General features: G+C 37.7%; 3 protein-coding genes across 68 annotated transcripts in view; 2 read left to right on the plus strand and 1 right to left on the minus strand.

Annotated features, from left to right (window-relative positions):
* kmt2ca (lysine (K)-specific methyltransferase 2Ca) overlaps nt 1-14,430 on the plus strand; it is a 216,477-nt gene extending 202,047 nt beyond the window's left edge. For 10 of the 15 annotated variants that reach the window (XM_087309099.1, XM_087309101.1, XM_087309100.1 and 7 more), the window contains 8 exons: nt 365-1,517; nt 4,241-4,377; nt 4,756-4,898; nt 5,402-5,570; nt 7,728-7,844; nt 7,938-8,011; nt 10,410-10,518; nt 12,628-14,430. In XM_087309099.1, the coding sequence (XP_087165225.1) occupies nt 365-1,517; nt 4,241-4,377; nt 4,756-4,898; nt 5,402-5,570; nt 7,728-7,844; nt 7,938-8,011; nt 10,410-10,518; nt 12,628-12,720 (1,995 nt within the window). In that variant the 3' untranslated portion in view covers nt 12,721-14,430. The remainder of the gene's footprint in view (nt 1-364; nt 1,518-4,240; nt 4,378-4,755; nt 4,899-5,401; nt 5,571-7,727; nt 7,845-7,937; nt 8,012-10,409; nt 10,519-12,627) is intronic. The other 5 variants (XM_087309103.1, XM_087309105.1, XM_087309104.1 and 2 more) reach the window with 1 other exon arrangement.
* A 1,844-nt stretch (nt 14,431-16,274) lies between these two features.
* LOC560947 (uncharacterized) lies at nt 16,275-23,778 on the plus strand. Of its 50 annotated transcripts, none has more exons than XM_087309131.1 (11): nt 16,275-16,898; nt 17,717-17,984; nt 18,091-18,423; nt 18,538-18,651; nt 19,005-19,160; nt 19,772-19,990; nt 20,640-20,861; nt 21,515-21,736; nt 22,357-22,578; nt 23,182-23,403; nt 23,598-23,778. In XM_087309131.1, exons 2-11 carry the CDS (start codon nt 17,799-17,801, stop codon nt 23,712-23,714), a joined length of 2,013 nt encoding a protein of 670 aa, XP_087165257.1. In that variant the 5' UTR covers nt 16,275-16,898; nt 17,717-17,798; the 3' UTR covers nt 23,715-23,778. The 50 variants fall into 50 exon arrangements, with proteins under 50 accessions (XP_087165257.1, XP_087165262.1, XP_087165258.1 ...); XM_087309136.1 differs by having other exon boundaries at nt 23,601-23,778; XM_087309132.1 differs by having other exon boundaries at nt 16,754-16,898; nt 21,518-21,736.
* Nucleotides 23,779-24,090: 312 nt separating this feature from the next.
* Nucleotides 24,091-26,630, minus strand: part of galnt11 (UDP-N-acetyl-alpha-D-galactosamine:polypeptide N-acetylgalactosaminyltransferase 11 (GalNAc-T11)) — a 28,858-nt gene continuing 26,318 nt past the window's right edge. For all 3 annotated transcript variants that reach the window (NM_001076562.2, XM_087308728.1, XM_087308727.1), the window contains 2 exon segments: nt 24,091-24,713; nt 25,577-25,714. In NM_001076562.2, the coding sequence (NP_001070030.2) occupies nt 24,582-24,713; nt 25,577-25,714 (270 nt within the window). In that variant the 3' untranslated portion in view covers nt 24,091-24,581.

Below are 26,630 nucleotides of genomic sequence, written 5' to 3' on the forward strand. Positions count from 1 at the left end.
CCGAAAATTGCTACAATGTATCATTTGTTGTTCTTGGTCCGGACCACAGATGTGAAAGCACCTATTATATGTGTGCATTTTAACTTCTTATGCATCAAATATATGCTCCAAACTTTTTCCTAATGGGTACTCAGTTTCAGACCATCACCATGATTAGGAATTGGTAGTCGGTAATCCTGATCGGAGTATCCCTATTTGTTTCTTGTAGTGATGACCATCTGTAAAATACAATAAATGGTGTCGTCAGTATGTTTAACATATGTAACTGAAGTGCTGCTGGTGGAATAATCAGACAGTTACATCACTGCCTAATGCAAAGTTCCAGAGTTCAGAGGTAAAGTGTGTTCTTCTTCTGCTCTCACAGCCAAACTTTCCGCCTCCATCTGAGTCTGAGGACAAGCTGAATCCCACAAAGGTGCTTCATCAATACAATAACAATATATCTGATCTTGACGTCCACTGTCTGGCCCAGCTACAGCCTAAGCAGTCTCCACCCCCAACACCGATAATATCCTTTCCCTCGATCACTTCCGAGATGCTGAGAGGAGATTGTAAGCCTGATACTCTAAAGGTCACAGTCAAGCTCAAGCCTAGGCCACGGGCGGTACACAATGGTGGGGATGAACCTCGGTATTTATCAGGGAAGCGTTGGAAGGCTCTACGTTGGAGAAGGTGGAGTGTTCAAATCGTCGTACCCAAGGGTAACTATCACTTGCCGGTGGAGGAAGAAATTGATGCACTTCTAAAAAAGCTGGGGACCTCTCTTAGACCTGAACCCATGCCCAAAGACATGCGCCGCTGCTGCTTCTGTCATGAAGAAGGAGACGGGCTCACCGATGGGCCTGCCCGATTGCTAAATCTTGATCTGGACTTGTGGGTGCACCTCAACTGTGCCCTTTGGTCTACTGAAGTATACGAAACCCAGGCTGGAGCTCTCATTAATGTAGAGCTGGCCCTGAGAAGAGGCTTATCAGTGCGCTGTGCATACTGTCAGCAAACTGGCGCAACAAGTGGATGCCACCGCTTGCGTTGCACTAACGCATACCATTTCACTTGTGCCCTAAAAGCGCAGTGCACATTCTTCAAAGACAAGACCATGTTGTGCCATCTGCACAGACCCAGAGGAACCAGCTTGATAGGAGGTGGGCTGCTAGGGACTGAACACGAACTCCGCTGTTTTGCTGTGTTTCGAAGGGTTTACGTGCAAAGAGACGAGTCTCGGCAGATTGCCAGCATCATCCAGAGGGGGGAGCGAGAACACACCTTCCGCGTAGGCAGCTTGGTGTTACATGCAGTCGGTCAGCTGCTACCTCAGCAGATGCTAGCTTTCCACTCAATGACTGCCATCTTTCCTGTGGGCTATGAGGCTAGTCGGATCTACTGGAGCATGCGTCATGGCAACCGTCGCTGCCATTACGTGTGTTCCATCAATGAGAACGATGGGAGCCCCGAGTTTGTCATCCGTGTGGTGGAGCAGGGATACGATGACTTGATTCTGACTGGATCCTCACCAAAAGGTAAGCAATAGCATGATGAAAAGTAGTCACCAATACAGTCACATGTAATAAAGAGCCCCTATTATGCAGTATACAATTATGCAGTATATTTTGATTTTGGGGTCTTCAACAAGAGGCTGATATTCATCCAAGGTCGTAAAACAATTTCATTGTCTTATAATGTGTATTTATTTTACCTGATTATCCCAAATGATTCGTTTAGCGAATAATTTGTTTCCAAACCCCTTCTTAGCACGATGCTAATCTGCGCTGATTGGTTCGATGACCCAATCTGTTGCGATTGGTCCACTGTGTTCAGCGTAAGACAGAGAAACTGTTATGAACAGGGCTTGACATTAACACCCGCCAAATGCAGGTAGATTTCAGCTGTTAGACAGACTCTCCCACTAGCCACTTTGGCTGGTTGGAAATTATTTTTAAGTTGTAGTTTTCTTAAAAGCAGAGTTTGACAATAAGGATGGCCCAGTATTCATGCAAATGTGATCTTGTAGCATGACTTAAAAAATTAATTGTGTTTGCACAAGCAAAAGAAGGCAGGTGAATACTGAATGAGAGGATGATCACTCACACGCACAGCTGATGTGATGCATTCGACTGTTAAAAAGCGTTCGCGCTCCCGTTTACTTGCGTGAAGCAACTGTGCCTAGAGGAAACGCAACTGCTGCGATCGGTTCTGTTTGGAATAGACTGGACAAAGAGCGATGATCGTTCACCCACGGTCCTGCTGTTTTCTGCAAACAGTATTTACCCGTTCATGAAGGGTCGTAACGTTATGTATTTGTTTCCATAATTCATTGAGTTTGTGTGTATGTGTTTCCCTGCGATGCTGTCAGAGCCTATACAGCAAAGATGTTGGTTTGCAGCAAGCAGTTTTGTCGAGAGAGCTGTACGAGAATTGGAGAATGGTGGACTTTGTCTTTTAACGATTGAGTTTGTTACCATTCAGACACATCGCCTATATTTGTGCTGCTGTGTTTGCCAATTTTTAAAATCCTCCAAATTACTGGCAGGGTTAATGGTTGGAATAGACAGGGCAAGAGACCTGCTGCACTGCTATACACTGTGTCTGCATTCTGACCCGGGGATTTAGGAGTAGAGAAGTCACCCTCATTTATAGTGTTTATATAAACACGATTATTTTTATAATGATATATATATATAACAAATTGTGGTTTTGTTTATATAAAATTACAAATAGCTTATGTAGCAGGACATTAAGCTACTGTTTATTTCTTTGCATTTTAACGTAAACTATAAAATCATGCGTCGTCTCATGGTTTGTGTCTCATTTTGTGAGCCAGCTGACGACAGTTGTTCGCTCCCCTTTTTTCCACCTGCTTTGCCAGCCACGCCCACTGCTTCCTCTTGCTCACCTCTATTCTGAAAGAGAGGGGGTTTCATGGCCCTTTTATAATAAATGGCCAGCAAATTCTGCATTGCAGCATGGGTTATTGTATCAATCATCAGAAAAATGACGGAAAAGACCCAGCACACGGTTGGCTATACTGTGGTGTTGTTGTGAAAATGAACTTTAATCCTTTATTCCCCACAGCTGCATGTCTGGCCATCTCTATAGTATAGATATTAATTCTATGATCCCTCACACTCTGCTAGTGCCTGAAGGGAAAGGCGCGTTCACGTTTTACCGGATCCGGCAGTTCATATTTGATATTGTTTCGTGTCGACCTCAGTTCGAACGGAATGATCCGGACGAACGAAAAATCATTTAAACAAGTCAAATCTTTTACTACAAAATCTTTATTTTTAACAAGCATTTTCAGGTTTAACTCACAGCTGGATGTTTTCATTCACTTAGTGCTGTGTCAAACACTGCATGAAAGGTAATATTCAAAAATCCATAATAGGGGCTCTTTAAACAGGAATCTAACCACTGAAAAGTTAGCTCACCCAAAAATTTAACTTCGGTTGTTAATTACTTACCTTCATGTTGTTCTTTCAATTTCATTAGACCTTTGTCCATCTTTTGAACACAAGATATTTGACATGAAATCCAAGAGCTTTCTCATCTTTTATAGACAACAGTTGTCCTGTGATGTTCACAGTCTAGAAAAGAAACCACAATCTGTGAATACCTGTGAAGACTTCGTTGGTTAAAATGTAATTTTAAGAGCTCTAAGAAAGCTTTTGTTCACCGAAAAAAACTAAAAAACTTTTGTTCACTAACATCTTCTCCATGCATCAGGTTTACTACATGTGTTTGGTGTTAGACTCGGCTGTCTACATTGTAACTTTGTATTGGCAATATTATATTGTCCATCATAAATGCACAGCTTGACCTGAGGTGGAAGACATCTGCAAACAAAGTCCTTCCGTTTCTGGACTTTTAATGTCTCTGGAACATTTCTGTATATGGAGGGTCAGAATTGTATTTTTTTCAATTGTGTTAAAAAGATGAACTAAGACATGATTTGAAAAACATGAGAGTGAGTAACTATTCACAGAAAACATTCATTCATTATAAAAAACAGCCTTCAATTTAGTAAAAAGAGCTCTTCAGAAAATGGTAGTGTTGTTATAATACAGCTTGAGTCTGTTCAGTGATGTTGCAGAATTCATTCATTATGAACAATCATTTCATAGATCAGGTTGATATTACAGAAGTTTAAGTGTAATTTAGATCTTAATCAAGCCAAAGAGAAAGTGGCAGGGAATTTAAACATCACCAGAAGTAACTATGAGACTTTGCTCATGTTGTGGTGCAGGTGTGTGGGATAAAGTTCTGGAGCCTGTGGCGGAGAGAAGGAATGAGACCGGATTTCTGAGGCTCTTCCCTGTTTACCTAAAGGGAGAGGACCTATTTGGCCTGACTGTATCTGCAGTTACAAGGATTGTGGAATCTGTAAGTGAAACGTCAAATATTTGTTTTATTCACTTATTAAGTTGAAACATTCTCTCTGTGTTGTTTTCGATAGATGGTTTCAGATGTGTGTTGTGTGGAAAATCAAGCAGAAACACGGCAAATTAGATTTCTGAAATGTTTGTTTGCATTTCTCATCTCATCTTTTGTTGGCATGACAGGAATTTTTATATTGGCAAATTCAATCATTTTCAGTATGGCCTCCTCTTGTTTATAAACAAGTATGTTGTAATTAAAAGGCTTAAAATTCCATGGGCTGATCAAACAAATGAATAAATAAAATTCAGTTGCCTGTGACATTTCAGATCTGTGTTTTTTCGCACACATTCCTGTTGTAGTAACAATACTCTTTGCCTTCAGCTTCCTGGAGTGGAGGCATGCGAGCGGTACACGTTTCGTTATGGACGAAACCCACTGATGCAGCTCCCTTTGGCCATCAACCCCTCTGGATGTGCCCGCTCTGAACCTAAAGCTTGCACACACATCAAGAGGTTTGTGTTAAGGTATTCTGTATAACTTAAACCTTTTTTTTCGTCCGTGTTTGTACTGGATTTCCAGCTTTCCCTGTGGTCTGTGAGTCTACATCAATTCATGTCCCGGTTTACATTGTGAGTTACCATTACACACAAGCAATCATTGAGCATCCGAATGATGGAAATTGGTTTATTTTACGTTTGTCATTGACAGAAAATTAAATGTAGTCAAGAAGTAATAAGTCATTTAAAGGATTGACTATGATTTATTTTTAAAAAGCCTTCTTGTAAACCAGACTCATCTGTTTGTGGATCAATCTACATGTTCATGTTGTATGTTTGCTTGTTTCTATTATCATATTACTGCTCAGATAAATATTAAGTTGTTTTGCTGCAGCATTGTAGGACAGAATTTGTTATTTGAATGCATTAATGGACCTGGACACTTTAACAATTTGCCTTCTCTGATCTGAAGAATTTAGGAGGTTTTTTCTCCTCATAATGAGGCATGTTTGTTTGTGTTTCTCATGTAGACCTCATACCCTGACTAGCACGTCGAAGGCCCTGCAGTCCCCTGGGAACCCAGCTGAGATAGGTGTCCCTCCATACAGCAAGCATTTTGTCCATTCCAAGTCGGCTCAGTATCGCCGCATGAATGCCGAGTGGAAGTCCAACGTCTACCTGGCTCGTTCACGCATACAGGTAGAGAGATCATGCTTAAATTTCAAGTTATTAGTGAAAATTATAGTTGCGTAGCTAAGAAGTGACTTTGTTTATAGTAGCATGTTGCTGTTCTTACTATTTTAGCAGTGTAAAAAGATTTTTTTTTTCTTCTGGAGAAAATCTTATTTGTTTTGTTTTGGCTAGAATAAAAGCCATTTTTAAATGAAACAACGTAATAATTTTAAAGACAAAAGCCTAAATAGAACAAACCTTCAATATACAGACCCCCTATTTTTGGCTATTTTATGATCGCTAAATTCAACGCAGACCTTAGAAAAAGTGTCTTTTTTTTGTGATCCTGCAAAATTCTTAATTTAGAAGCAAAATAATTGCAAAAAAAAAAATGTAAATAATCTCATAAAACATCCAGTTCCAAACCATATAATCAATTTATATTTATTTCAGTTTGCAATAAATTGCTTTACATATAGACGTTGCATACGAAGTAAATGAAATATATTTGAGTGTCTCGAAAAAGTGATGTCTCATCTAATCTTAACAGTACATGTAAAATTGTTTGGCTGTTTTGTGACTGCAAAAGAAAATGGGAGCAAACATCTAACAAACGGAGCAATAGAACAGACTGAAAAGCAAGCAGCTTTAGCCTATTGTGATGTGCTTCAAATCGATAAAGGATTTCCCTTAACACTTTCTCTGCCGTTGACGAGAGAAAACGCACCCCTGCCATTGTCGAGTGTTAAGGCAATCTGTGGATTTTTTTAGTGCATTACGGTAGGGAAATCACTAGCACAAGTCTTGAGTGAGGTACATGATGTCAGATGCTTCTGTAAGTGAAATTAGAGAAAGAGAAAGTAAGATAAAAAGTAGAGTTAAACACCTTCCTTTGGCTTAATCTTTACCGTTTAGATCTCGTCTTGACAAGACCAAAATAAAGAAGCTTCATTTTTATAATAATTTGTGTCATTGTTTTAGAGTGCACACCTAAAATACTAGGCTACTTAATATTGTAAATATTAGATATATATGTTTTTAGATATATTTTTTAATCACAAATTTGTCGTCAAATTTCTGGAAATTATCACCTCAAAATCAATAATCTTTATCACAAAAGAAATCGTAAAAACCTAGGGGGTCTGGATAAATCATTTGCCTAATTATCCTAATTAACCTAGTTAAGCCTTTAAAACTCACTTTAAGCTGAATATTAGTATCTTAAACAATATCTAGTCAAATATTATGCATTGTCATCATGGCAAAGATAAAACAACATCAATTATTAGAAATCAGTTATTAAAACTATTATTTTTAGAAAAGAATCTACCTTTCGTTATGCAAAGATTGGGGAAAAATATACAGGGGGGGGGGGGGGGGGTAAAAACTTAGAAGAGCTAATAATTCTGGCTTTGATGGTATTATATGGTTTTTAGCACAACCTTATAATTTAATATGAATTGTTTGGGTTCTTTTGCATAGTTCAGAAGTGAAATCCATAATTTAAAACACAGTAATCATGTGTGTGGGGAAAAAGTTGGATATTTAGTAAGCAGTACAATGATTCTGTCCTGTGGCCAAATCAAGCTCTCTTTGTATAAGAGTATGAAAGTCAGGACTGATTAGACGTTGTTCCTAGACTACTGGAGAAAGGAGAATTTGAGAAAAATGTGATCGCATGTGTCATATGTCATCTCGCTATTTCTGCATCATTGCAAATGCATAGTACTTTCTAGTTTCTTTTATTTTTAATTCCTCGCTCCATTTACATGTCCTCTCACTTGGACTAGAAAGCTCAGATGAATTGATTAAGGGTTCTGCATGAAGGCTTTTCAACTCAGTTATGCCATTAATCCAATTGCTAACATAGTATTTGGTTTCATGTACAACGCACTTTGACCTACTTTGAGTGTAATATTTTTAACCTTATTAATTCCCTTATTTTTGTTTTCTTATTGAGCTGTTAGCAGTTGCCATTTTGACACTTAAGTTGATAACGTAAAACTTTCTTGTTATTATATTTTGATGTTATTAGACATTATTGTTTTAAATGCAGTATGCAGAATAATCTAGTTTTCTGTTGCGGAGACAACCTGTATCATAATTATTTACAATTCACTGTCGTAATTGTTATGGATATCTCAAGCATGTAATAATTCGAGTTTCTGCATTATTTTACTTTAGGGTTTAGGGTTGTATGCTGCGAGAGACATTGAAAAATACACTATGGTTATTGAATACATTGGTACCATCATTCGCAGTGAGGTGGCAAACAGGAAAGAGAAGATGTACGAGGCACAGGTATGCATTAGAATCAAATGTAAATCTAAAAGTCTTTCTGAACAGGTTTTGTCCAAAAGCAAACTGATGTTATTGTTTTTTTATTTTTTGCAGAATCGTGGAGTTTACATGTTTCGCATCGATAGTGAGCATGTGATTGATGCGACTATTACAGGGGGACCTGCAAGGTGGAAAATTTACTTAAATTTCTTATCATGATATAACTGTTTGCTCCATATACTATATACTATATACCAGGGTTTCTATATAACTATTCAGGCTAAGACTCTAAAATATTAATGACGGTGACTCGTGATCCCCACTATCCTCTAAGAAGGATGTAAATATACAAATCTTGCATGTTGCTCCATTCTTGGTGTAATTTTGGAGACCACTTGGAGCTCATCCTCCATGTTAAGTCATAACCTGTATTTATTTTTAATGTACTTGAGTGCCGTAAAGGTGTCAGAAAGTTCAACGTGTTGCCATAAAATCAATCTGCTGCATCTGCTGATGCTATTGCTGTGTCTTTAACATAACGTAATCATGGTTGCAATCCAATAGGAACAAAAAACTAAACAATAAATCAAAAGGTTGAAGAAGTTTTAAGTATAACCATTAACTACTATGTTTATCGTTTGTAGGTTATGGATAAAATATGGTAATTTGAATAGTTTAATCAAATGAATTTGACTCATTGTCGGACGACCTCCACAGGGCATCTTAACTCCCACTTTGGGGAGACACTGCTATGTACAAATACATACATGCTTGTACAAAACATCACACATAATCAATCTTGTATAGCTAATAAGGATGTCACTCTTCACTATAGTGATCTCACAACAATTTGTTTAACAAAAAGAGTTAATTAGTTTAGTTAGAAAAACTAATAATTTTTTACTTGGCAATTTTATTAGCAATTAGCATATAAATCTTTCATCAACATATCCACGTTTTCTGGCAAGCTGAAATATCCGACATTTACAGTGTTCCCTGCTGATTAAAAAAAAGTTTTACCATGAAAGGCCACAAACATATATACACTGCCTGACAAAAGTCTTGTCGGCGATCCCAGGTTTAAAAGCAACAAATAATAACATGACTTCTAGTTGATCAGTTGAAAAAGTGGCAGAAGGTAGATTTTTTTGATGAATCATCTGTTGAACTGCATCCCAATCATCACAAATACTGCAGAAGACCTATTGGATTCTGCATGGACCCAAGATTCTTATAGAAATCAGTCAAGTTTGGTAAAGGAAAATCATGGTTTGGGGTTACAGTCAGTATGGGGGTGTGCGAGAGAGCTTCAGAGTGGATGGCAACAGCCTGAGGTATTAAGACATTTGTGCTGCCCATTGCATTACAAACCACAGGATACTTCAGCCTCCACATCAAAGTTCCTAAAAAAAAAAGAAGTTCAAGGTGCTGCAGGATTGGCCTGCCCAGTCACCAGAAATGAACATTATTGAGCATGTCTGGGGTAAGATGGAGGAGGAGGCATTGAAGATGAATCCAAAGAGTCTTGATGAACTCTGGGAGTCCTGCAGGAACGCTTTCTTTGCCATTCCAGATGACTGTATAATAATAAGTTATTTGAGTCATTGCAGAGATGTATGGATGCAGTTGTCCAAGCTCATGGGAGTCATTTACAATATTAATTCTTTTTCCACTGCATCATGACTTTATATTCTATACTATACTTTATTTCTGTTAAGAGACTTTTGTTTAAGCAAAGTCAGACCTTACTGTCCTAATTAAATAATTAAGAATCAAGCCATGATCATGTTTTATTTTGGTAAAATAATTGTAATCTAGAGGCTTTTGCCTTTCATATAAGCCACTTCTGATAGCAAATGATCAACTAAAAGTCAAGTTATTATTTACACATTAGTTATTATTATTAGTTACTATGTTGTTCCTAAAACTTGGATAGGTGACAAGACTTTTGTCAGGTAGTGTAAGTCTTATAAGATGCAAATTTGCATCAGAAAGAAGAATGTTCCATATTTAATATAGTTCATTTAGTCCTAACCAAACTTGATAGAGAGAGGGGAGAGAAAGAGCACAAAAAAACTGAGAAATATTGAGAAGTAAATGTTCAGATTGCTTTACATTGTTGTCAACTTGGTGCTTTTTAGTACTTCTCATTGTTAATCTATTTAATTGTACCCTTGAACTGAAAAATGTGTTTTGAAATGTGTTTGAAAAGTTTATGTATACTTAAGTGGAGATTAACCAGTAGACATAGATAGAGAGTGATCATCTCCGACTGTTTTTACAATAGAGTTAAATTGTATTATATTAATGACATTAAACAAAGAATGTGCCTTTGTGACGAAATGGCCAAGATTTTTGCCTTACACTGGCCGGGATTCATCTAGTTTGAATGAGGATTGAGCTTCCTCAATATGAAATTTCACACTCATTGTCACTTTTAAACTGCTCAACTTGTAGAGGAATTCATTAAACATCCCAACCGATTTGAGTTGCATCACATTTTAAACAGTTTACACGTGGATCTCACTTGTGTAGCATATATAACTTGATCAGTTTTGAATTTCTGACTTGCCTTCTATCCATCAGGTATATCAACCACTCCTGCGCACCCAACTGCATTACTGAGGTTGTGGCTTTGGAGAGGGGTCACAAAATCATTATCAGTTCCAACCGCAGAATCCAAAGAGGCGAAGAGGTATGTGTTGTATAAAGAGCTCTTCAATACATCTGTCTTTGACATTAGCTCAGTGTCCATAACCCTTTGACATTAGCTCCATAACCCTGTGTTAATGGAAATTTTTAATTATCACATTAGAAACGAGTGATGGAAATGCCACATTTCTCAAAAAGAAATTCACAAAAATAAAAAAAAACATATACTAGCTTAAGGTGGTATTGGCGAAAAAGGGTATATTAAATTGTAGGTGTACCGATACGCCAGTGCTACAGTTTGATTTGGTTCACTGTATTTGGCCCACTGTATGATTCATTTGGTTTAGTTTGCTAGGGGCAGAGCTTGTGGAACACTGTTAGAACACTTGATTCACTTTGGACTTAACAATAGAAATAATTAAACTTTATTCACTACATGCTGGCTTCACATGTTTCTGTTTATTGCTGTCAGCTTATTTGTGTAAACTAAAATGAAATCTCCACAGCAGTGTGGTCAGACATAAACACTTTTGCCTCCATACAGTACATTTGGAATGTTTCAAAACACCTTGTATCACTATGGATGGCTGTCGCAAAACTGACGTGTCGACACAGTGTCAAGATCCCAAAGCGCAAGTGTTTCAAAACACTGCACCGAAGCATGATCCGAAACACCCAGGTCTCATATAGCCTAGTAGACCATGCGTGTGCCTGTGCTGCAATTGTCCCAAGTGGTAATCAAGACACAGAAGTTGTGACGATGTATTTCAATAATGTTACTTTTTTATGTCTAAAACACAACATTTTTATTCACAAAGTGTTCATTCGGATGTCACACTAATGTTAAAACACAACACATTACAAGAACAGAGCATTTAAAGACTAATATCCATAACTGCATCACCCTGGGTTCAAACCTATTATCTCTGCATGCTACTCAGGAACTCTCATCTCTCTAACAAATCACTTGAATCCTCAACTCTACAATGTGGGGTTTAATACCTCAGTTTGCTTAACTGTTTCTTTGCTGAAGCTGTTCCAGAGCAATACATAAAAAATGACCACTAGGTGTCACTGAGACGGGTTTTGAAACATTTTGAAGCTTCGACATTACACACATGTGACTCCATTACACTTGCCTTGTTTACTGATGTACCAATACTACAATCAGCTGCTCCAACAACTTGATGGAAACTAATCTACGTCATAGTTGGGGTTTTATTTAAAAAAATGTGGCATTCTTTGAAAAGATTCTTTGCACATTAGGATGGAAAACAAAGTCATTGACCTTCATGCTAAGCAATTAAGTGAACTGAATGAGTCTCAATCTCATGCTGAATCTGAATAGGTTCTACAATCAGAAACATTGCCTTTTTATTCCTTATTTTCATCTATGTGAAGCTGCTTTGACATGATTGATATTGTAAAGAGCGCTGTGGCCACAGCCCTGTCACCCTGCAGCCCAAGACCAGTTACTCACTGAAGCTAAGCAGAGCTGAGCCCGGTCAGTACCTGCATGGGAGACCACATGGGAAAACTAGATTGCTGTTGGAAGTGGTATTAGAGAAGCCAGCAGGGGGCGCTCAACCTGCACTCTGTGTGAGTTCTAATGCCCCAGTATAGTGAAGTGGACATTATACTGTCAGTGGGCGCCGTCTTTTGGATGAGACTAATTGAGGTCCTGACTCTTTGTGGTCATTAAAAAAACCCAGGCCACTTCTCTTAAAGAGTAGGGGTGTAATCCCAGTGTCCAAATTCAGTCCATCATCCCTTACCCATCATAGACTCCCAATCATCCCCATCCACCGAATTTGCTCTATCACTGTCTCTCCACTCCACCAATAGCTAGTGTGTGGTGTGCACACTGGAGCTCTTGTCCTGTGGCTGCCATCACATCATCCAAGTTTATGCTGCACACTGGTGGGGGTGTGGATTGTGAGCGCTTTGGATGTATGGACGTACACAATAAATGTGCTTTATAAATATAAATACATTATAGAAATATAGACAAAGATGTAAAACTGTTTAATTCTGCCAGTCGGAGAGGCATTTGTTCTCAAAACAATATACTAAAATGTAGCCTTCGTGCTAACTAGATTGACGTTTACCATTCCGGTCACCTTTTTTCCCTCTCTCTCCCTCTCTCTTTCAGTTGTGTTACGACTACAAGTTTGATCTGGAGGACGATCAGCATAAAATCCCCTGTCACTGCGGTGCCGTTAACTGCAGGAAGTGGATGAATTGAAAGAGCTCTCCGTAAAGACGGAATCCATCATATGCATTCCTTTCTTAGACCCGAGAAATGTGCGACGTAGACCGCAGGACTGTAAGAGGGGGTCTAAAGGTATGGATTTTGACTCCAGCGGGTCTGTTTCTGGTTCAGTTGGTAAAGAGTTGACATAGTTTATGATCGAGCACCTTCACCTAAATTAAATGAATAGGCTGCACACTGGTAACTCTGAATTGCAAAGACAATGTAAATGTGTTTTTCCTGGATGAAAGATGAGATGGTGAGCGAGTGCTAAACAGGATTTTCAGGTGGGCTTAGGCTTGAACGTGCTGGCCACAGCCTTATTTACATATATAGAGGCAGGTCCTCTGGGTAAAGAAATATATACACAAATATATATATATATATACACATGTAGTTACAGAAATGTAGACACCACTGAACAAGGAATGTACTGAGAAGACTTCCTTAGGGATAAAGCTAAGGGAATTATTAACTTGCACTAAAACAGAAAGATACCGTTTAAATACTTGATTCCATGAGTCAGTTTATTTGTTTCGTTTCACCTTTGCTTTGATTTCTGTAAAATAAGAGACGGCTTTTGTATTTATTATGGATCGAAGCTATTTTTAAAGATGCGGAAGAGCAGAGTCGAGCTGCTGGGAAAGCCTGCCGATTGGACAGAACATGTTACTTTATACGATGTGTAAATATCCGTCTATAATGAAACGTTTTTAAATACTCGACCAAATGTTACCTTAACTTTATCATAGCTGTCTGAGTGACCTTTTGTTTGTTTTCAACAAAACGACAGAAAATAAAATAAAAAAACGATGAAAAAAAAAGTCTATATATTTAAGAAGGATGTGGAGAAATCATTTTGAGAGTTTATGTATTGTATAAAGATGTACAGAATCTGTAAAAATGAAAGAATTCAGAGTATTTTTGTTGTATTTAGAATGTAGAATCAATATTGTCTAAAATGATCTGACCACTTGAAGAACTCTTTCCTTCGTTTTTTTTTTTTTTTTTTGCATTTTTATATATATTTTCGCAATCGAGAACGAGCACCAATCATGCCGAGGCGATTAATCTCTTAACTCTGTTCATCAGATTAGTGTGCACTGTGAATTTCCACCCATAATGCGTTTAATAATGCTCTACTTAACTCTCTGCAGCCTAGATGAAGTTCCATGCCTTTCACGTTCAGAAAACTCCATGCTTCATGAAATGTAACGTACGCTTCTTTCTTGTTTACATTTAACCGATGAGAGAGGATTTATTTTTAGTTTGTGGAAAACGTCAGAATCTCGATATGATGTCACAAACTCCAATTAGCTGAATAATTCAAACCTGGTGGTAGCACTTTGCAGGCCGGTTTGAGATGAAGTTTTTTCACGCGGACTGCAGTTGTTGGTATTCTTCCGCGGTCCTGAGCTTGTAATATACATGGCATGATGTATTTTTTCAATTTTTCGGATAAATCAATTGTACATAGTTTCTCAATGACTGGATGTAATTAAATTTTGTTCTTGGATATTTGCTTTTCTCCCCCTTCTTGTACAATATCCAGACATTTAACAGTATTTGTCTTTTTCTTTGTCCTGTATAGTAGTATCCGATGTTTAAAACAGAGCTTTTTTTTGGAAGTATACAACGTGTGGGTTTTGGAGTTTGTGGAATCAAGATTTAGAAACATTTACAAAAATAAAATATTTTACATCATGTTGCTTTTCTGTGTTCATTATGGTGGGGGAGGGGGGGGGTCATCATGTTAATTTTAATTATGACATTTTATAATACGATATTGGAAAAACAAAACATTGCAATATTTTGCTTTGCTGTGATATACACTACAGTTAGGTTCATAAATATTTGGAAATAAACATAATTCAAATTTTTGGGCTCTATACACCAACACAATGGATTTGAAATAAAACGAACAAGATGTGCTTTAACTACAGACTGTCAGCTTTAATTTGAGGGTATTTACATCCAAATCAGGTGAACGCTGTAGGAATTACAATGGTTTACATATGTGCTCCCACTTGTTAAGGGGAGGCACATATGTAAATATATGCCACGTTCACCTTTCTTCCCCATTCTGATGCTCGGTTTTAACTGCAGCAGATCGTCTTGTCCTTGTCTACATGCCTAAGTGCATTAAGTTGCTGCCATGTGATTGGCTTTTTAGTCGACTACAAACAAAATCTCAGTTATAAAATGGACAGTTCATGTCGTTGAGTCTGAGTTTGTCCTTGATTCTGCAGCTTTTGCTTTGGTAAATATTCTGCTCTCAGTATTGTGCCAAAGAAACCTTTTATTTGTTTCATTTCTTTAGTTTTATTTGTGTGAAACCTTACTGCTTTTAGGAAATAAGCATGAAGCTGTGGTTTATAGTGAGTTTATAATGGTACAGTACATCACTCCACATAAATCCCCCTTTTAAATTCACTGAACCGTTGCTTCTTTTGGCTCTCTGCTTTATTTTTATTGTTTCTGAATCCTCACTTTAAGCCCAAAGTCATTTTATTTTGAATTTAATTCTAATTTATTTATTTATTTTTTTTTTTTTAAATAAATAAATAACTTAAAGCTTTTTGGAGCTCTAACCCCCCCGCCCCATCTCTCTCTCTCTCTCTCTCTCTCTCTCTCTCCCTCTCTCGCTGGCTCTTTTGGTCAGATCAAATGATTTATAAAATGAAATTGATCAAATAAACAGTTCCTCAAGTCAGTACTGATATCAGATGCTTACCAAGCTGCAATTACTGCATGTCTGTGGGGTATTTTACAACAGCCTAGAACACCGCTCAGCCAATCAGAATCAAGGACTGGAGCAATTTGATTTATTATTATCCAGGGTTTTCCTGGTGTGGTATTCTGAGCATGACGTTTTGACTGCTTGATATAAATACATTTTGCATTATTGAAATCTTATTAAGCAAAACATTATCTTATTTAACAAAAGAAACTAAGAAGCTAACATTAAATGTGTTATTTATTACATAACCAGTGCTTGAGCAACACTTGGGGTCTGTCTGCCTTATTTTTGTCAAAAACATGAAACAAAATGATAATATGTGGCCACTATGTAGGAAAATTTTAATTAACTATAGTAAATGTTACAGTGCTGCACTGTTCCAGAAATTCCCTTTCTTTAACACCTTTATATATAACATGAATACACAATTGATGAATGAATGAATGAATGAATGAATGAATGAATGAATGAATGAATGAATGAATGAAATATCAAAAAAGTGAAAAAAACACACACACACACACACACACACACACACAAACACACACACACACACTGGAGTCTCAGATTGGCCAACTGCATGATAAATGTGGGCATTGCATTAATTGTATGTAGGCTACTGTTCTAGAGTCAGCAGGTAAAACATGTGCCAGGGTTGTGGATCATTCACCGTGGTGACCCCTGATGAAGAGCTGGATATGCAGAGAGGTGAGTGAGTTGAACTACAATTGAATTACTTCACTAAAATAATTCACTGTTTGCAAGCATTGAAAACTCCACCTGCTGGCGACACCTGCTGGCCAAAACTGTGTACATGCGACCAAAGCTCAAACCCAAACGTGCATATTAAGCTCTTACAAACGGTTTATTGAAGATATACTCTTAAATGCAATTAACTATAGAATAACCGTCAAACCACGGAATAAAAGAGGTTACTGGCGGCAATAAAGAATTACACTAATAAAAAATAGTGAGTAGAGCAACAGAATGCATGTCTTCTATTCAATTTTACAACTTATGTACCTCTAAACTATTAATATTGTAATTATTAGTTGTAGTATGTTATTGTATTATGTTTTTTCTTGAAATATGTTATTAGCTTTAGATGTTTTAGCATTAAATGTTCTGTAAATGTTTTGCAATGTTTTTGTTTTTAAATTTTTTAAAGAAAAAAATACGCACAACATGTTTTTAAAATGAATAAAAATTTATTTGAATGTACTTCATGCTATACAAATATTACAAGAAATGGGAAATGCATCAATATAAACTCATTTAAAAGCATATATTGTGTTAATGACCACTTCAGCTATAACTACACATACTTTAGTGATGTAATAGATTCCCCCGCGCCGTCGTCATGGTTATTTCGGAACGTTCAGATATATTGGAGTGTTCTACTTTTTACATCATACCGAGTTGTCGAATGATCGTAAGTACATTTTACTCTGTGCTCTTTAACTTTTTTATGTTAATAAATCTGTTTTTTCTGTTAAAAATGTTTAATATTTCAGAAAACATGCTGTTTTTAGCTCAAATATTGTATCATAGCCGCTTTTCCGCTGTCCGGTTTTGGTTAAAGGTATCTGGCAGACCAAAAACCCTGGCGGTGACCGGAGGTATAGGTCTTTACAGGCCGGGCAGTTGAAAAGCAGCTATTGATTTAAACTAACGTTACACGCAGGGAAATACACATTCACAATGCTATACAGTGGGTGTTTTAAGCGGGGATGAAAGTAAAATTTGAAAGTAAAAACCTAATTAACAAAACTAAATGTTTGTTGTGGTAACTAACTCTGTCCAGACCAGCTGTTAATTTGTATCAATGTAGAACAACTTCAATACTGTAACTTCACGTCAAACAAAAGTTGCAGATTGTTACTGGGTGGGTCAGAAGTAACACAATATTTGCTGGATTTACTGGCTTAATCTTGTTTATTTGAAATATATTTGACTATGATCTTGTTAATGTAAAAAAAAGAACTGATATGAATTCTGCTCTTAAAAGCTGAAATTCAGACCTAACCGCAGGACTCAGTCCTAAAATCAGCTGATATTTGGCAGCTCCATCAAGGCTTGTGCTGTTATAGCCTGGAAAGCAAATGTTGTCAGGGTTTTCCCATGTTACTTTCATCCTTGCTCTACCCTAATGCTGTAATTTTCATGATTACTGTGTGTGATTATTTTAAGAGAATAAAAACTGTTCAGAAGCCTTTTATTATTTACTAATCTTATTTCTTTGTTTCACAGTGCTTTACTGTGTGTTTGCCATCGTCATCAGTGTCTATCGATCTTCTACTTCTTCTGTTTCGTCATTGCGTTTGTCACCAGCATGTCGACCATTGATTTCAACCATCTTTCCAACCTGATTCCTGCCTCTCTGTCACCTGAGAGCGCAGAAGAGCTCGCCACGGCCCTCTCCACCGGCCGCTGGTGGGCTATCATGGAGGTGTTACACCCCATCGATGAGGAGCGTCAGTTTGACTTCACTTCAGATCACCAGAGTCAAACTGTGGAGGTAACTTACAAAAAATGAAATATTAATAAAACGAAAAAGTTAACCTGAGTCAAATTAACTCATAATATATTAAACTGACTTAAGATTATGTCTGATTCTTCAACAGGACGAGTTTTCTGCGTCTGGTCCAGCAGAGACAGCAGATGCGTCCTCCGTCACTGAGGCCTCAGGTGAGCTCGCCACTGCCCTCGCTGCAGGGGCCATCATGGTGGCTGAGCGCCCTGTTGAGGAGCCTCAGGTTGACATCTCCTCAGTGCCGTTTTTGGAGGCACCAGAAACATCACCAGGAGCTTCTGTGCCTGAGAACGGGGAACCCACCACATCCCCAGTCCTCAAGAGCCAGCCTGGAGCTCCTGTGTATGCCGAGTCTGACACCCCGGGCTACGGAAATCAAATCCCCACGCCTGCTGAGCCAGCTTTGGGCCCACCTGTGTGTCCTGTAAGTCACTACTGCCTCTCGCTTTCACTTATCTTCAGAATATTAATTAAAGGAAGCTTTAAACTGGGCTATTAAGTTCTGAGTATTTATTTAATCTGTTTGTTTCTTCGATAGGGCAACGGATACATGTTTCAGATGGTTTCAGCAGAGCCTAAAGATTATAAAAGACTTCGAAGAGTTTCGAGGTGTCGCCGGTCTCCGACTCTGCTGCAGATAAGAGAGGCATGGGTGAGTTCCTGCTTCCTTTTAGTTATACTCAGTGTTACTGGGTGGAGATTTTAGTCTATACAGTAATGAACATTTGAAAATTGAGATTGGGAGATGTTCAATAGTTTTAAAACAACCAGTGTTGACCACCCCACACCGAGTATACTATTATCTGCAGCCATCTTTTAAAAGCTCACAGATCAACACATGATTTATCTAGAACCTGCTTCATTCATAGACTCCACATATAGAAGTTTAAATTGTCAGATCTTCAGCTTGTCTGTAAATCTGTTCAGAGTAACATGATTTTGTCTTTGTCTCCAACAGCTTAAAGAATAATTATATTATATAATTATATTTATATGCCTCTTCAGAAGCAGCAGCATGTGGAGTTTATGGCCAGTAGGGGACAAAATCGAATCCCTGAACCACAACCTGAAAGACCTCAGCTGACAGATGTGAACGAAATAATCCGTGAGCTTCTGTCTGGTCTTGAGCCTGCTCTTCCTCCCAAAGCAATGAGAGAACCGGTTAGTTCCTGCTTTCTGTTTTACCCAGTCTTAGAATTAAAAATTAGTGTTGGGAAAAAGCCCTAAATGTGTTACTTGGTTACTTTTAAAAGCAAGTCATGTGACAAATTAGTTATATTTGCATAATTTTAGATTCATATTTAGCTTAATATTGTCATATATTACATTCTTACATGCATACACCCAATGCTGTTGCTTATAAATATCCTCAAATGTTCTCTTTAACTCTTGTGTATTGTTATTACCCTTTCATTATGTTAGTGGCTGTTTTTGATTGTAAAGCCTTGACACCATATAATCATGTATTCTTGATTGTTTGTGGTTTTCCTGGTTGAGAAGAGGAAACATTTGTCATTTTTACTGTTGATCATTAGTTTGGACTATTAACCCTTTAGAAAGGCCTGTGTAAAAAAAACTTTCTGATGTTTATATGGAGTTTTATAAAGTTAATTAACAAATCATAGTGTGTGCATATGAATACACTCACTTACTTAGAGTTTTAGTAGATTCAATGTTAAATCATAGACTTCACAGTAGCAATTTGACATGACAGATCTTCAGCTTGTCTGTAAATCTGTTGAGCAACATGATTTTGTCTTTGTCTCCCGCAGGATGAAGCATTTGTGAATCAGATGCCTCATCAGAACCTGCAGCATGTGGAGGTTGTGGCCAGTAGGGGACAAAATCAGATCCCTGAACCACAACCTGAGGAGCAGCAACAGAATGAACCTGAGAGACCCCAGCAGAGAGACTTAGTAGTGAACCGAAGAGTCCGTGGGGTTCTGCGTGGTCTTCAGTCTGCTCGTCCTCTCAGAAGAATGAGAGAACAGGTTAGTCAGTCTTAGAATTAAAAAAGAGTCTACACTGAATGTACTTTTCCAGGATTGTTTCCCAAAAAAATCAAGCATCAATCTGCTTATCAGTGCTGGAAAAAAGTAAATAAATGTGTTGCTTAGTTACTTTTTAAAGTAGGTGATGTAAAAAATATGTTATATCTGCATTTTTTTAGATTAAGATGGTCATATATGACTTTTTTACCCAACACTAATGCTTTTAAATATGCTCAAATGTTCTCTTTAACCCTTGTGTATTGTTACTATCCTTTCATTATGTTAGTGGCTGTTTTTGCCCCATTGACCTTCATTATAACGACACTTTTTGATTGTAAAGCCTTGACAGCAAGTAATCATGTATTCTTGATTGTTGGTGGCTTTCTCAGTTGAGAAGAGGAAACATTTTACTGTTGATCATTAGTTTGCTCTATTAACCCTTTAGACAGGCCTGTGCAGAAAACTGTCAAGCTTTTATATGAAGTTCTATTGAGTAAATCAACTCAGTGTGTGTGTGTGTGCATAAATATTTACAGCATTTGGTAGATTCAGTGTTAAATCATAGATTCCACATATAGAAGTTTGAGTTGACAGATCTTCAGCTTGTCTGTAAATCTGTTGAGTAACATGATTTTGTCTTTGTCTCCAGCAGGATGAAGCATTTGTCAATCAGATGCCTCATCAGAACCTGCAGCATGTGGAGGTTGTGGCCAGTAGGGGACAAAATCAGATCCCTGAACCACAACCTGAGCAGCAGCAACAGAATGAACCTGAGAGACCCCAGCAGAGAGACTTAGTAGTGAACCGAAGAGTCCGTGGGGTTCTGCGTGGTCTTCAGTCTGCTCGTCCTCTCAGAAGAATGAGAGAACAGGTTAGTCAGTCTTAGAATTAAAAAAGAGTCTACACTGAATGTACTTTTCCAGGATTGTTTCCCAAAAAATCAAGCATCAATCTGCTTATCAGTACTGGAAAATAGTAAATAAATGTGTTGCTTAGTTACTTTTTAAAGTAGGTGATGTAAAAAATATGTTATATCTGCATTTTTTTAGATTAAGATGGTCATATATGACTTTTTTACCCAACACTAATGCTTTTAAATATGCTCAAATGTTCTCTTTATCTCTTGTGTATTGTTATTACCCTTTCATTATGTAAGTGACTGTTTTTGCTCCATTGACCTTCATTATAACGACACTTTTTGATTGTAAAGCCTTGACAGCAAGTAATCATGTATTCTTGATTGCTGGTGGTTTTCTCAGTTGAGAAGAGGAAACATTTTACTGTTCATCATTAGTTTGCTCTATTAACCCTTTAGACAGGCCTGTGCAGAAAACTGTCAAGCTTTTATATGAAGTTCTATTGAGTAAATCAACTCATAGTGTGTGTGTGTGTGTGCATAAATATTTATAGCGTTTTGGTAGATTCATTGTTAAATCATAGATTCCACATATAGAAGTTTGAGTTGACAGATCTTCAGATTGTCTGTAAATCTGTTGAGCAACATGATTTTTTCTTTGTCTCCAGCAGGATGAAGCATTTGTCAATCAGATGCCTCATCAGAACCTGCAGCATGTGGAGGTTGTGGCCAGTAGGGGACAAAATCAGATCCCTGAACCACAACCTGAGCAGCAGCAACAGAATGAACCTGAGAGACCCCAGCAGAGAGACTTAGTAATCAATGGAAGAGTCCGTGGGGTTCTGCGTGGTCTTCAGTCTGCTCGTCCTCTCAGAAGAATGAGAGAACAGGTTAGTTCCTGCTTTCTGTTTTACCCAGAATTAAGAATTTGTCTACCCTTAATGTGCTTTTCCAGAATTGTTCCCCAAAAAATCCCTTAAAAGTAACTAAATATGTTACTTTTTAAAGTAAGTGATGTAAAAAAATTTGTTATATCTGCATTATTTTTAGATTAAGATTAAAATGGTCATTATATGACTTTTCTACCCAACGGTAATGCTTATAAATAAGCTCAAATGTTCTCTTTAACCCTTGTGTATTGTTATTACCCTTTCATTATGTAAGTGGCTGTTTTTGCTCCATTGACCTTCATTATAACGACACTTTTTGATTGTAAAGCCTTGACAGCAAGTAATCATACATTCTTGATTGTTGGTGGTTTTCTCAGTTGAGAAGAGGAAACATTTTACTGTTGATCATTAGTTTGCTCTATTAACCCTTTAGATAGGCTTGTGCAAAAAAAATGTCTGGCCTTTATATGAAGTTCTATTGAGTAAATCAACTCATAGTCTGCGTGCATAAATACTTAGAGTTTTGGTAGATTCAGTGTTAAATCATAGAAGTTTGAGTTGACAGATCTTCAGATTGTCTGTAAATCTGTTGAGTAACATGATTTTGTCTTTGTCTCCAGCAGGATGAAGCATTTGTGAATCAGATGCCTCATCAGAACCTGCAGCATGTGGAGGTTGTGGCCAGTAGGGGACAAAATCAGATCCCTGAACCACAACCTGAGCAGCAGCAACAGAATGAACCTGAGAGACCCCAGCAGAGAGACTTAGTAATCAATGGAAGAGTCCGTGGGGTTCTGCGTGGTCTTCAGTCTGCTCGTCCTCTCAGAAGAATGAGAGAACAGGTTAGTCAGTCTTTACTCAGTCTTAGAATTAAAAATGAGTCTACCCTGAATGTGCTTTTCCAGGATTGTTCTCCAAAAAAGTAATTAAATGCTTTAATTAGCTACTTGTTAAATAAGTGATGTAAAAAACTTTATATTTGATTTATTTTTAGATTAAAATTAAAATGGTCATGTATTACTTTTTTCTAATGCTGTTGCTTAAAAATGTGCTCAAATGTTCTCTTTAACTCTTGTGTATTGTTACTATCCTTTCATTATGTTAGTGGCTGTTTTTGCCCCATTGACCTTCATTATAACGACACTTTTTGATTATAAAGCCTTGACATCAAGTAGTCATACATTCTTCATTGTCGGTGGTTTTCCTGTTTGAGAAGAGGAAACATTTGTCATTTTTACTGTTGATCATTAGTTTACACTATCAACCCTTTAGAAAGGCCAGGGCAAAAAAGCATCTAGCTTTTATATGGAGTAACAACAAATCATAGTGTGTGTGTATAAATACACTCACTTATAAAGTTTTGGTAGATTCCAGCCATTTGACATGACAGATCTTCAGCTTGTCTGTAAATCTGTTGAGTAACATGATTTTGTCTTTGTCTCCAGCAGGATGAAGCATTTGTGAATCAGATGCCTCATCAGAACCTGCAGCATGTGGAGGTTGTGGCCAGTAGGGGACAAAATCAGATCCCTGAACCACAACCTGAGCAGCAGCAACAGAATGAACCTGAGAGACCTCAGCAGAGAGACTTAGTAATCAATGGAAGAGTCTGTGGGGTTCTGCGTGGTCTTCAGTCTGCTCGTCCTCTCAGAAGAATGAGAGAACAGGTTAGTTCCTGCTGAGAATTCGTCTACACTGAATGTGCTATTCTAGAATTGTTTCCCAAAAGAAAGTTGTGGTCAAATTAAGACTCAAAATCCCCCCAGAGTGAATGAAACTCTCCTCAACAGCACACGAGGGTTAGAAGTGTTGTATCTAAAACTGACAGAAAGAGATTTTCATGATGATGTCTGTTCTTCAGCAGGAGGAAATTGTTAATCTCCAGAATCCTCCTCTCCGGCAACCCCGGCCTGGTCCACCGCCTACCTACATTCGCAGGACGGTGGTGGGCAGCATTGGAGATTTTGCACGCCATTGATGAGGAGTCTGAAAGATCAGCCTCAAAGATGAACTAATAAATCAATAAAGAGATTGTAAACAGAGTTCTGGAACTATATTTATCCTTTTTGTCAATGCCGCAGCCTACCTGAGTATTGTTACTGACCATGTCCATCACTTTATCACCACAGTGTATGACCATACGTGTGGGTTTCCTCCGGTTTCCCCCACAGTCAAACGCTATAGGTCAATTGAATAAACTAAATTGGCCGTAGTGAATGTGATTTTCTCAGTACTGGGTTGCAGCTGGAAAGGTATCCGCTGTGTATTACATATCCTGGAATAGTTGGTGGTTCATTCTGTTGTGACGACCCCTGATAAATAAGGAACTAAGCAGAAGATAAATGAATGAATGATTACAGAAGAGCACACTGACAGTTTATTAAGCTCAAGGTAAATCCAGTGATCATGAAATCAAACAGAACTTGATAAAAGGAAATCAAACATCAGGCTTATGTTTATATATATATAATGCTAAGAAATGTTAAATTAATCATTAAAACTGATGAACATAAAATCTAGCAGACTGTGATTATATTTAAGACGTCTTTACAATGAAAATAGATTTTCTCTGTGCAAATAGTTTACATTTCAAATAGTTAAAACGTACAAATACTGAGCACGATTCTTTTAAAATACTCTTTAAAATAGTGTCTGAGTAAAGAAAATGGGTCAAGAAAGCGTCAGACCAAGGCTTCAAATTCAAAGTTGAGATCAGGACCTCGAATACGTGACTCCAGCATTCTGGAGGGTCTGATGGCCACGTCTGAGTTGCCCGCGCTGTGCTGCTGCAGTTCAGTCCTCTGTCTGAGCTGGATTTACTAGTGGCTCTTCACTACCAGCATCCTCAACCCTCTAACTGCCACTGCTGAGAGCGGGAATCATCACAGATCGCCATGGAAACATACCCTTTGATGCTGAGAGGGTCGCCCACAGCCAAACACTGCCCCACTGACACTTGGTACAGCCAGTTCTTTTTCTGGGAGGGATAAATAATAATAATTATAATTTTTGCTCAATACTTAATTTTTTTTTGTGTGCAAAACTTATTTTGCAAGTATATATGACCTAGATCTCTAAGATATGCAGTGTCAGGTTGCATCATCACGGTTGCATCCAGATACTATTGGAAGCAACCGTGCCTGGAAACAAAAGTGGTGCGATGGGTTCTCTTTGAAATAGACTAGACAAAAAGCGATGCTCGTGCATCCACAGTCCTGCTGCTTTCAAGAGCTCAAATTGTTAAAAAAATCAAATCTTCTTTTGTAAACAACAGCCGTTGCTGCTTTCGCTTTAACTATTCAACATATTATTTGCCCTAATGTTAACTGTGTGTGTGTGATCATCCTTTCGTTTTCACACACAGTATGTTTTTTTAACTGCTTTCTTTTGCTTACATTTATTTTAATTAATAAGGTTCATGTTTCATTTTTTTTACAACAATTCTGCTTTAATAGGAGATTAGCCGAACCCCCCATTTATGTGTAGTTAACTGCTGATCTGAGACCTTTAGAAAGGACAGATTACTGTGTATAGTTTTACTTACATGACAAGAATTCTTTTTTTTTAAAAAGAGCAATAAGCAAAAAAAGAAAAGTTTTAGCTAATTGATTAACTTTTAATACTTTTAAGACCCCGCAGAGATCCTGCAGAAGGGAATGGACAGACTTTTCTTGAACTTTTTCCAAAACATTTTTTTTTTTTTCAGATTAACCTGCAAGGATTATTTGTTTACCTAATGAATAACAATAGAAGTAAAATAAAGCTAGTACAATAATAAACTGGCAGATACAGCTGTAATGTACAGGTGATGGAAGAGGTAAAAGCAGTGTCGTTTCTCACCCCCAGTGTCCACTGCTGAGATCCACCAGAGCCGTGACACTTCATGAGGCGCGGCGGGTCGGAGGAACGAATCTCTGACATGTCCAAACACAGCAGCCCGGCTAGAACCAACTCATGTTCCTCATCATATGCCCATTCCTGCAAAACAACACACAGTTCAACACAAAGCATTTACACAAAATAAATACCAAGCAAAAAGCTAAAGTTGCTTTATGTAAGACTTTTCTAAGTCATAAAACCAGCATGTGTTTACAGATAGAAGCGTGAACATCTGAAAAACAATGCTAAAGTCACTTACTCTGCTTTGAAAATGTGTGTTCTGCATCAGAATGTCTGTCTTTGTTTTGGTCTGTCTGACTCCACCTACTTACTGTTTACCCAATTATTTTTCGACACCCCGGGTTGCCTTAATGCAAAACACAGCGCATTTCATTTCAGTCTTGAAGTCTGCCTTAATGCGTGTGCACAGCTAAAAATACAACCTTTACGGACAGCAGCAGCCTCCGAAATGAGACGCAGATTCAGAGTTAAAAACATACATGAGGTGGCTTTAAATGAGGAAATAATACAAATATTACAAATGTAAACATTAGCTGATAGTGTAAGGTTTGATCATGCTTGCTTCCTGTTTGTTTCATCAATCTGGCAACCTGCGCGTGTGTCAAATCATCGTCAGGGGACAAAAACCCTCTCCAATATTTTGAATTTAGACTGCAATACCTTGTTTAACCACTATCCTACATACAGCATCTTTAAAATGCGCTCTTCAGATGTCTGTAGATATAATAGTGCCGCAAGTCTGCAGTTTAGCCATGTGATTGGGCTACTTGTGCTTGATTTAACCTAGATGTTGATGGTAGACCGTTATCTAAAATCTGTCTGCTAGCCAAGAAATGTAGAAAAAAAATTTTGAATAAATGTAAAAATATATAAAAAATTCTAATAAATAAATGGAAAATAATATTACAAACAATATTTTTATGAGTTTGGCAAATTAAGACGTAAATATATACAGCAGAATTTATTCAACTTTTGATCAATTTAATGCTTAATT

Source organism: Danio rerio, chromosome 24, assembly GCF_052040795.2.
Source record: "Danio rerio strain M-AB ecotype USA chromosome 24, GRCz13ab, whole genome shotgun sequence".
NCBI classification, from domain to species: Eukaryota; Metazoa; Chordata; class Actinopteri; order Cypriniformes; family Danionidae; genus Danio; species Danio rerio.